Raw genomic sequence first — 12,288 nt, 5'->3', positions numbered from 1 at the left:
CAGGAATTTTCAACACACCTACTACACTAGGTATATATAAAGAACTCAAAACAGAAGATTTCAGTCACTTCAACTGTAATAGAATATACTTGAATCAACACTGGCAGTTTCATGTTACCATTTCCGGAATGTCTAATGCACTTCTCCAATAAGATAATCTACATCAGAATGAATTATTGCTTTGACTCCTCAGCTAACACAATCAAAAGTTTTTGTCCCAATAACAAAAAAGTGACATCTGTGCAATATTCAAGGCACATAGAAGGGCTGCAGCCTCCCACCAGCAAGGCTGAAGAAAAATACCAAGTAGATTCATATTCTGAGCACTGAAACTCAGAAGCTGTTTTAAGAGGCCAATACTGGATTGGTACAAATCACTAGCTCATCTGGAAGTGGACAGGAGGGGCAGCAGAGAAAGCAGAGTAGAAAAAGTCAGTTGTAATAACTCATACACCCCCAGTCCTTCCAATCAATGTGAAAATACCAGTAAAACTACCTTCCCTGCAAAGAAGGGAGCAAATGGCTTACACGTTTGTTCCATGAATGTAGGGGCACAAGTCACGCATCTACAAAAGTGGAAGAGGACAAGAGACAACAATTTCCCTTCTATAAATACTACAAAGTAAAAGATTGTGCAGTACAAGTATTTTTGTCAGATTGACCTTAGCTTTGCAATATATACAGGTCATATGCTTCCAAGACATAATTCAAAATGTTAGTAAAAATGATTGCTGAGGAGAAAGTTATGTTCTTCCCTCTAGGAAGAAATCTTTCTACATGATTGTCAAGTGGTGACTAGCTGAGCTTCTCCTCCTCCTTCTGACCTAGGGATCTCATACAGAATGAAAATCCAGTATTTAATTCTGAGTGCTACTGACACAATACATTGAAGAAATACTGAATGCTGGATTTCAACCACAAGTCTAAAGTAAGCAGACCAATGATAGAGCAATGCCCTATTACTCCTATTGTCTGCCCCACAGACAACAGAAAATTCTTTCAGCTGCCTCAGTCAAACCAAGTCATTTTTCAGATGGCATATTTCAGAAGGCAAAGTCATCTTTGAGGGAAGACACTTGCAGTAAAACACATCTGAAGGAGTTCCTGAGACATACTGCAGGGTGCAAGAAGACTGTTACAGTAACCTAGGATAATTCTTTGCTTCTCCCCACCAAAATACAGAGTCCCAAGAATGTTTTATCTCATTAACATGGTAACCCAGGATAGTTCACTTCCCCTCCTCATCTGCATGCATCTAAGCATGGATGCAGAAGGCCAGCTGAGGATCTTGAATTCAGAAAACAGCACCTGCATTACATGAGCAAGTTCACTAATTAGCAAAACGGGACACTGCATATGTATAATATGTCAATCAGCACATTATCCATTCCTGTGGTGCATCCCTTAGAGCTCTGTTCCTCAGTCGGGTTCCATTGCATTTGGTCCCCATTTGATTAGTACTGATGTGCTGGGGCTACCACAACAATAATGCTATGCCTTCCTTAAAGCCAAAGCTTTCACCTGCTGAGTGTTGTGTCTTTTCCCTGAGGCGTCAGCATCTGCTTTTCTCTCGTAACTGATACCTATTAGTACTGATCGGGAAGATGGAATGACATGAGAAGATTCCCCACCAAGGATACTACCTACCTCATCCAAGTATTCAGGATTTCTCTGATGCAACGCTGTGATCACAAAAAAATATATACAAATCTATCCAAAACGCGATCTCAGTGATTGCAGAGATAAGTGTCTGAGTTTTCCTTGCAGCAGGGCTCGCTCAGGAAAGGGATCCACAGCTCTTTCCAGCACCTGATGGATTCAAATCCTACAGAGCATGTGATGAGCTGATGAAAAAGCAGGAGCCTCTCTCCAAGACCTTCAAGTGCAGTGAAGCAGCAAGGAAGAAAGGAGCAGGGAGGGGCAGACTTCAGGTCCTCTTGGCTTTATAGAGTATGGGAGGAGATGGGAGGGAATCCTAATCCTTCTCTGTTCTTCCCCCCAGATCCCTCAGGGTCCCGAAGACCCTCTAGGTCCTTGTCTTGATACCCCAGGTCCCCAAAAGCCGTAACACAGATTTAAAGCCAATCATGTTCAGAAAAAAAACGGTCCTCTTCCAGAAAAACAGCAAATTATTGAGTTAGGCAGATTAGTGTATTATTTGTCTTCTTCTGGTAGACAGTAATTACTGTCAGGGTTCCAGAGAACTCCTCAATACTATACGAAGCCTGAAAAGTAGAATCTACACTGAGACCACCTACTGTAAAACAAATACATTCAGAAGTAAAAGTTCTAATCAAGCCAGGTTAGCAGGGCTTGCAGGTCAATAAAGACTCATCACTGTCCTTACTGGAGTTACAGAATCAGTTCTGCTGAGGCCACCATCTTTAATTTCAATTAACAATTAGCTCAAGTTCTCTCATATACAGAATACCATAACATGCTTAGCCCCCAAATTCCTACAAGAAAAACAAATGGCCAAAAGACATGGTTATTTGAAAAGCTGTCAGGATTCAAGCATCTAAGGTCACTGTCTTGACAGGTAAGCAACACCTCCCTTACACAAGCAGCTACTCTGTTGAGCAAGCAATAAGATGTTTCAGAGAGATGTATCAGCTTCAAAGGTGGTCATGGAAAAACAGCTGGGAGATAAAGGTTCTCAGTAATCACACTCAGCCTGGCTTAGGATCTCAATCTTACACAAAAATCTGTTCCCTTCTCAAAGATTCCAATGCCTTTATGTTTCAAATCTTGTACTGGTATTTGTAACTTCCTTTCTATTGTCAGTATGAAGCACAACCAGCCCTACCCAGAAGTCTGTCTACACACCTTCAGAAATCCAAGAACTTTACAACCGATCCTTTCTGCAAGATATTTACAGTGTGCAAGAGCTTCTCTCATACATTTGGAAGTAGCTGTCAGACTATTTCTTCAGTCGGCCCAGAGAGACAGAAAGGCACATGAAGAATGGTAAATGTTAAAACAAGCAGAGTACAGAAAAAATTAGCCCTAGTTCAAGATCAACATTACAGTCTTGAGACTGTGTCTACATCACACAACTGAATACAAAAGAGAGGCTGAAAATTGGTCTTAACTTATACCAAAGTGTTCAAAGGGCAGAATGTAGTGGTATAAGAGTTTCAAAAAGTGGAATAATAGAAAGAATCTGAAACAGTTTAAACTAATGACAAAGGCAGAAGCTTTCTGTCTTCTCTGAATTTCACTACATGGCTGTGGGGAACGGTCCATCTTCTTCCGCCCACATAAGACTAAACAACAAATGCCTTTCAAGCCAGCAAAGCAAGAGTGACGCCTTTTCTCTGATTCAATCAAGGACGGAATGAGCAGGCCTCTTGCCCTACCAGAAAATGCACGGCAAGAAAGCAGCACAAGGGTTATAATAACTGGCAGAAAAATAGACAATAGGTTAAAAGCTGCCTCTAACAGAATATGTACCTGGCCAATGGTGATTGGCTAATTCAGACAGTGATGCTTTCTGGAACAATGATCTCTGATCTATAAGAAGAGAGTAAGATCTGCAGGGCTCTGCTCTCTCTGCCTGCTTGGGACAGACCCCGCTGCAGCACCTGAACCTGCCTGAGCGCCGCTCCCGCTGCCCGGAGAAACGGAGGGGGGCGGGGGGCGCTCCCGGGGACCCTGCCTGCCCAGCCTGGACCGAACCGGACTGGAGCAGGAGCCTGCCCAGCCTGTGTCTGCCACTTGCCACGGGACCAGAGCCCTGCCAGCAGCAGGAAGGGGTCGCCCGGGTCACTGGGCAGCCGGCCCCCCTGCGGATCTCCAGCCGAGCCTGCCAACGCTGCATGGAAGGGTAAATACGCACACACACATACACACACACACACTTTAACTTCCTTACTGGGCTCAACTCCTACCCTTTCACTCCATTGATTTACACCTCTCCTTCGGAGTGTGCCTTTTACAGACCATAGTGCCTTTGAATCCCTTTTCCAATATATACCTAGCCAACCTCTCCTGAACCTTGATCCCTTAGTTTGTATTGACCCTTAATAAACCGATTAACTTGCAAACTAAACACTGGTCTCAGTAACAATTTGTGAGCGTGGTGGGAGGGTACTTTAATCTACCCTCTAGGACAGGGTCCCGCAGTGGCCGTTCCTCGGTAAGAGGCAAACGTCACGTGTGACCCTCGGGCTAATTGATAAACCTCTCCACACTGGGGGGGAAGTCGCGGAAACATCCTGACAGCCGGTAGCCCCCCGGTACTGGCCCGCGACAACGGCATCAATGATTAATCCATTACTGATGGACATTACTAAGAAGTGGTTGAATAAAAGTAGACAACTAATGCTTGGAGTGCTGTTTCTGTTTCACTGCTCAGCCAAGCACAGCCAAGAGAAGATGAGACACTTCTTGGTAAGAACACAGCCAGAGAGTTTTGCATCTTGTTGTACTGATTTCATTGAGTGATCTTATCCTCATGCATCCAAACCTGGAAATGAGTTTTAGCTAGAATACTAGAAAGAATCAAGACAGTTAGGAGGACTATACAAAGTACCCAAAAAATTTAAAAAGCACCCCATCTTTTATTTAAAACTTGCTTATTTACTGCTTTCTGGTTACCTCAGACAATATTTAGAAGTAGTATTCCAACATAAGAAACCCATGAACTATCACACATGAGAGAGAAAGTGCATGCAAGAGAGAATACCAACCTTCAGCTTGTGAAGCTGGTGACCGTGCCCACTTCTTAATGCAATTCAGGTGGAACACATGGTAACAATTCTGACAGCTCCACACTGGGGCTACTATGCGGACCACCTCACAGCACACCATGCACTCGTATTTCTCTGTGGTCAACTGTTCAATCAACGACCCTGTAAACAAAATATATCACTTGTGCATGAAATATCAGCCAGCTGAGAAACCAAATGTGAATGAAATTCCATTTAAACTCTAACATAATTTATTTCTCATGTGTGGTTGTAATCTAGGTAGTTTTTTATCCGTGTAAGATCCTAGTTTGATATTTGGTATGCATTTCTCTAGTTTCAGAGCAGAGAGTATGAGATTCCTATAAAAGTGGCAAAAAAAAAAAAAAAAAATCCTGTTGATGAATAGCAACCATTCTGATCTTACAAATTAGTTAATAGTTTTAAACTTGGCCTATGTTTGACATTTTACTCATCACTTTATATGCAAAATCTATCTTCACATAAATTTTAAGCCAAAAAGTTTAAAGCTTTTAACTGCTGTCATTTCAGCCAAAAGCAAATTTAATTCCCATTCTCAAGTATTGCTGGAAGACCACACAGCAAGCATTTACAGTGCAGTATCTGGATTACAGATGCTCACAAATTTACTGCTTCAGGAGTGGAATTACTGGGAAACAACAGTACAGGACCTTTTCAGCCGTATGAAAGCATGTGAAAAAGCACGAACTCCACACTTAAAGACAAACCACCCTGAAAACAGTTCAACGTGCAACCATAACAAAGGCACCATGTAACTTCAATTTTGCCAGATTAATTCTCCCATCAAGATGAGGCTACCAAATACACCTTAGAAATACTATTAGATCTATGTCCACAGAATTAAAAAATGAATTATTTTTTAAGTGTAAAGTATAACAATGTAGCATTTTTAGATGGTGCCAATACAAGGGAAGTTAGAGCACATCTTGAAGGACAAAAAAAATATTAAAATAACAAGAGAAAAATTACTAACAATTCAAAATGTACTTATACCACACATGACCGAAAGCAATCCTGTAAACTTGGAAGTGTTTACACTGCCCTCCTTAACAGGATAGAAGCACTTTCAAGTTTCTTTTCCAGCCCTCCTGCATGAAGCATCACAAGATTTAAAATTAACTGTCATTTCTGCCAGTCTAATATGTTGATTCTTCAGCTAGCCAAATTTGAAGGCAGATAAAATTATTCAAGATTGTATCTTTAATACAGGAGAATGGGACAGTCTAGAAAGTTTACCTGTATGAGTTTCTTTGTTTTTTGGTATATCACTTTGCTTTTTCCAGTACTGGGTCCAGCTGAAATGAAGTGCAGGTGCCTGATCCCCCTTTAGCAGGAACTTTCTTCCATTACATCTGACAGAATCAGACAACTGATGCTTGGTTTCACTGGTCAAGTTTTCGTCATTTTTGTGAACGGAGAGTTCTTTCTTCCTCTCATTTTTATCTTTTGGAGTATATGCAAGAGAATACTTCTTACTTACTTTTGTATTTTTACTACGGTGAGAATCATGTCTTTTCTGACACTCCTTATCTGCTGGGGGCTTATTCCACACAGGCTTCCGGGGATATCTTTTGGTTACATAATTGCAGCCTTTCTGCTCATCCCCACTACCAACAGGTGCATCACAGAATGCCTTTCCAACAGATGATTCTGAAGAGTCAGACTGAGTCAAATCCAAAGATGGTACATTTTCAAACAGCTCTGCTTTCTGCTTAGAGCTCACTCTCTTTTCCCGTTCATGTACTTGCTTTCCTTTCTCCCTGAAACCTCTTCCAGACGCATGCATCATATGTGTTTTCTTTGGCTTTGCTCCTCTGCTATCTGCATTAGGTACCTCCTTGTCACTCTCTGAGGAAAGAAAGTCATTGTATACTCTAGGAGGTGCTCTTCTCCCAGGTACTATTGCAGCATCCGAAATTCCTGGACCTACAGCAGCATCAGCAGTACTTTGCCTTATCTTACTTCTGGTACACGTGCTATCATTTCTTGATCTATGCCATCTCTGGCTCTGAAGGTTGCGATTCTTCAAACTTCTACTGGTACCAAAATATTCGTGGAATTCTTCAGAATTCCCATACTGACTTTCTGAATGACGCTTTGTGGAAGAGCTTTCATAAACTGTGCCTCTTTCAGACGACCGACTGGGAAGCTGTAAATTACTTCTGTTCTGATTACTGTTGGAGTCTTTCCTATCTTTATTTATCCAGTTTGTATCTGTAGGTGGTCGTTCTCCTGGAATGGAATCAGCCACATCAGAATTGAAATTCAATGGACCTAAAAAGTGAAAAAAACCCAACAACCCTCACATATAAACTATTAAATAGTACACATTTATTTTCAGCACAATTACCATACATGCAAAGGTCCAGAAGCTCAACCAGTCCTACACTTAATGGAACAAGAGAAACTCAGTTGGAATAACTTTGTTTTTTTGTCTTTGCAAAGATAATATTCCAAAGAATTGGTAAATTCTACTAAAACTTATTGCTGTCTGCCAGGCCAAGAAACAGCAAAATACATGTACAAGTCTAACAATCAGTAGCTGACACCAGCTCAAATTTCCTCTGAGATGTTTACATATATAAAAATCCCAAGAAAAAGGATGCTTCAAAAGTTACCTTTTCAGCTTGTATTTCAGTAAAATAAAGAAAACCACAGTACCCTTAGAAACAACATCTACATTGCAGATTTTGATAGTCCTAAGAGCTTGGCTGTGAAGTAAAACCAAGTACAGGAAACTCATATGGTTTCATGCCTGTTCTGCCAAAACATTACACATTACACCACTTCAGCACTAACTGTGGACAGACCCAGAATGCCTTGGCAAAATTAGGTAGTCTTTGTAAAGTATCCTTCAGAAAAATAAATTTCTATTGACACTTAAAAAAAACCCACAAAAACTAAAGCACATCAGTAAGTACATGTCTCATCTGAGTAAGTACAAACCCTGTTTCAAAACCAGAGCTTATTTTAGCAACCAGTACAGCCAAACTTAGTAACTTAGGTATTCTTTTATGGAGACATCAATGATTACATTTGAAGGTGCCACTTAAAGACATCATGCCTAAGTGAAATTTCTTGGCAGAGTTTCAGTAAGTTAATTTGATTCAATTTTGAAGACCCATTAAACAATGTAATGTAATTAGTCAGAGACTATGAAATTTGTAATTAAGAATAAATATAAGAAAAAAAAAATTGAAGTCCAGCCATTAAAAAAAAAATAATAAAAAAATCAGTAAGAGAGTTCACAGGGTAGCTTCAGATCAACATAAAATTAGAACTAAATAAACAACACTGATTAGTACCAGTCTTTCTGACTGGACAAGCACTTACTTTTTAATTGACCACTTCTTACTGAGATGCCCATATCAATTTTAAAAAACGTGTCACTTTGAGTACTGTGTGCAGTTTTGAGCTGCACAACACAAGAAGGATATAAAAATATTTGAACGTATCCAAAGAAAGGCAACACAGGTGGTGAAAGGACTAGAGGACACGACTTTGGAGGTGGAACTGAGGATAGCAGATTTATTCATCTTGAAGATGAGGAGACTGAGGGGTGACCTCATTGCTGACTACAGCTTTCTCATAAGGGTGAGTGGAGAGGGAGATGCTAATTCTCTCTGGCGGCTAGTGTGAAAGGCTCAAAGCTGTGTCAGGGGAAGTTCAGGCTGCATAGTATCATTCAACAAAAGGGTGGTGAAGCACTGGAAAAGGCTTCTCAGGAAAGTGGTCATGGCCTGGAGCCTTTCAGTGTTGAAGAAGTGTTTGGCAAATGCTCTTAAACATCTCATTTAACTTTTAGGTTGCCTTGTGTGGAGTCAGGAGTTGAACTCAATGACCTTTGTGAGTCCCTTGCAACTCAGGATTTTATGATCATATGTTCTGTTTAAATACTCACTCCCTGAGGAAGACAAAGGTATTGCATGATAGACGTCTTCAGTTTTAAAGCAATTCACATAACCTATTATTTCACCTGAAGACAGATGACAGTACGAGTGCATACAATCTATCTGTGTGCATATATGCAGGCAAGAAACAGCCCAGTCAGCTGAACACAAAGCACAAGTTGCAGGGAAGACACTCTCTGCAGGTCTTATGGTACCTATATATTACACTGTACCACAAAAAAAACTCCAAACAAAAATCAGGAATGGTGCTTTTTGGAAATCTGATATTTTCCCTGTAGTATTGGACGTTCTAAAGCTCTTCCTCATAGGTTACCAAGCTTGATAATTTCTCATCATTTTGTATATTCACCTACAGCATCCTATAATTTTCAGAGATTACACAGATTTACAAAAGGTTGGATTTGTTTCTAAACAGGAGTTACACTGTTTCAGGCTTGAAGACTCAGGCAGTCCATTTTCATACAAATCAAACTGTCCGCCCAAAACTTACTGTTTATTCCCACTGTAATAGCTCATCTAATAAAAGATATGCTCCCTTCCCTCAAATATCGTCAGAAATTTTTAGAGGAAGATTAACGTGCAAAAACATCATTACCACAGATTCAAAGAATGGCTGAGGTTGGAAGGGACCTCGAGACCATCTAGTCCAAATACCCAGCTCAAATAGTGCCAGCTAGATAGAGCAAGCTGCCCACAACTCTGCCCAGCTGGGTTTCAAATACCTCCAAGGACAGAGGCCATTACATTTCTGAGCAAAAGGTTACAGTATATGATCATCTTCACAGTAAAAATGCTTTTTCTTGTGTTCAGGCGGAATTTCACACACTTTAAGTCCATTGTTTCTTGTCCTTTCACTTAATACCACTGTGAAGAATCTGGCTCCATATTTGTCACCCCTCCCATCAGGTATTTGTACACAGCACTAACATCACCCTGACTTTTCCAGTGTGAACAGTTCGATCTCTCTCAGCTTCACCTCATATAAGGGGTGCTCCAATTCCTTAATCATCTTGATGGTCCTGTGCTGAACTCACTCCAGAATGTCAGTGTCTTCTTTGTACAGGGGGGCCCAGAACCGGACACAGAACTCCAGGTATGGCCTCACCAGTGCTGAGCAGATTGGAAGATACACCTCCCTTGACAAACTGGCAACACTCTTCATAATGCAGTCTAGGATACTGATGGCCTTCCTTGCAGAGAGGGTGCATTGCTGACTCATGGTCTCCTTACAGTTCACCAAGGACCCCAAGATCCCTGTCTGCAGACCTGCTTCCAAGCTAGTTAGCCCCCATGTATACTGATGCACTGTGGTATGTTTTTGTCTTTTTATGCTATTGTCCAAATTCAGAGCATCCACATTTTTAACAGAACATGAAGTTTTACCTAGCCCGTTTCAATATGAGAGGAGAAATATAAAAGTAGGGAAAGAAATAAACTTCACCATAAGTAGTTTCATCATCATAGAATCACAGAATGGTTTGGTTTGGAAGGGACCTCAAAGATTATCTAGTTTCAACCCCCCTGCCTAACGTCTAAAGCAAATCTATCCTCTTTCAGTTTAAAACCACTACCCCTTGGTTTATCACTACATGCCCTTGTATAAAGCCTCTCCCCAGCCTTCCTGTAGGACCCTTCAGGTACTGGAAGGCTGCTATAAAGTCTCCCCAGGGCCTTCTCCAGGCACAACCTCAACTCTCTCAGTCTGTCTTCAAAGGACAGACTTGCTTCAACCCTCTGAGCATCTTCATGGCCCTCTTCTGGACTCAGTCCAACAGCTCTATACCATTCTCAGGATGAGGGTCCCAGACCTGGACACAGTACTCCAGGTGGTGGTCTCATGAGAGTGGAGGGGCAGAATCACCCCTCTCAACCTGCTGGCCACGCTGCTTTTGATGCAGCCCAGGCTATGTTTGGCTTTCTGGGCTGCAACCACACATCGCCAACTCGTGTTGAGCTTTTCATCAACCAACACTCCCAAGTCCTTCTCAGGGTTGCTCTCATCCTAAGAGAAGTATGAATTTTGGATAAGGAGACCAACTGTATTACAAGTTTTCACTTTCCTGTTCATCCTTACAGCAGGCTACTCAATGCTTCATAGCAACTCCCTGCTATCTTCAGTTTAATGATGCACTCTACCACGTATGACCCAGTTGTCATTGTGAAAGCAAAAAAAACAAGACTACATTCAATAGCAATTACAGCAACTAAAAGAAAAAAAAAATCCATTAACGGCTATTAAATACAAATACCACCTGTCCCTTCTAGGTGCACAGGGCTTAGAAACTAGAAAGGTATATCAAAATGAATAATCCTTCCACAGTTACCTTGTTTCTGTCTCTTACTATCTCTCAATAATTGTTCATTGACAAAATATCCTGGAGGGACTGCACATATGCTGTGACCTAAAACTGTTATTCCTCAATTTCAACTGCTTTCCCTGATCTACCCTGAGAGCAGAAATGTCTTTCATATTTAAATTCTCAAAATCATACACTCTCTCTGTCCATTAAGTTAGAGGGTAAAAAAGCCAGTTTCCATCCTCATATTACACAAGCAGAATGCAAAACTTACCTGATGTGGTTCTTGGTAACCCAGTATGTATTACCATAACAATGAATGAACTCCAGAATTTAATGCTATTTCACAAGATCTGTCTTAAGTATTATAAAGCAAATGTAAAAATTGTGTACTATCCGGACTCATTTACTGCTTTTCAGTAATGTCATTTTTAGCTCAGTATACCTATTTAAGATCATTTATTCCAATACATACACACTGTATGAGATTTTAGGACCAGAACTGACTCACAGTCTGACAGCAGGGAAGATAAACAGACAGGAAGACATTTGCCTGCACTAGCTTCTCTTCAGTGAAACTATCAGTCTCGGCTCTGTGAACCATGTCCCAGGCCATTCCACATCCCACAAGACTGCTGTGGACCCATTTTCATCCCCTCAAAAAATAAAATTATAAAACTTTTCCATCATGATAGCCAGGATGCTAATAACAGAGAAGAGACAGAGGATGCTATTTAGGATATAGACTAATGGTAATTTTATTCTGAAATTAACATCAGGGTGCTGCAAAAGTAAAGATTTGTATTTTCTTCTTCAGCCCAGTCACCAAAGCCCAGAGTTCTTCCCGGCAGAAATCTAAGTGCTCTATAAACAATGAAGTGAGTGACCCCGAAGTGACACTGACTGCCTGAGAAGCCTAGCCAGGCTGCAAGGAAGTCAAGACGCCTTAATAAAACACAAAATACAAGTAATGAACCTGGGCAACTCCCATTCTAGTTACATGCTCGAGACACAATTACATAAGGGCTCACCTATCGCTAAACGCTTGCAGTAGATGATAAATCAGTGAACGTGAGGCTGGAATACAGACCTTGGAGGGCTATTCCCTCTCGCCCTCCTCAGCAGCCACACACAGTGAAACCTGAACCTGCACCCTCACCCCCAGGAGGGAAAAACAAACCAACACGAACCTTTCCCCGCACTTGAGGCACCCAACCCCCTGCAGGTTGGGCTCCTCAGCCCCTCTCCACCCGCAGCCCCTGCCCAGCTCCCCCGCTCTGGGCCCCCCCGGTCCCCGCACGCCCCCGGATCCCGCAGCGCCCGCGGGGCTGGGAGCGTCCGGGCCCCCCT

The 12,288-nt window shown here is 41.6% G+C and overlaps 1 protein-coding gene across 1 annotated transcript in view; it reads right to left on the bottom strand.

The window, feature by feature from the left end:
• NFX1 (nuclear transcription factor, X-box binding 1) overlaps positions 1–12,288 on the bottom strand; it is a 59,220-nt gene that overhangs the window by 45,519 nt on the left and 1,413 nt on the right. Inside the window, exons 2-3 of the mRNA XM_010001552.1 lie at positions 5,967–7,004; positions 4,692–4,853 (exon numbers count right to left, since the gene is read on the bottom strand). Of these exons, the coding sequence (XP_009999854.1) occupies positions 4,692–4,853; positions 5,967–7,004 (1,200 nt within the window). The remainder of the gene's footprint in view (positions 1–4,691; positions 4,854–5,966; positions 7,005–12,288) is intronic.

The sequence above is a fragment of the Chaetura pelagica genome, unplaced genomic scaffold, assembly GCF_000747805.2.
Source record: "Chaetura pelagica isolate M959 unplaced genomic scaffold, ChaPel_1.0 scaffold7, whole genome shotgun sequence".
Taxonomy (NCBI): domain Eukaryota; kingdom Metazoa; phylum Chordata; class Aves; order Apodiformes; family Apodidae; genus Chaetura; species Chaetura pelagica.
Note: the sequence above shows the minus strand (reverse complement) of the source record. Positions and strands in the feature narration are given on the sequence as shown.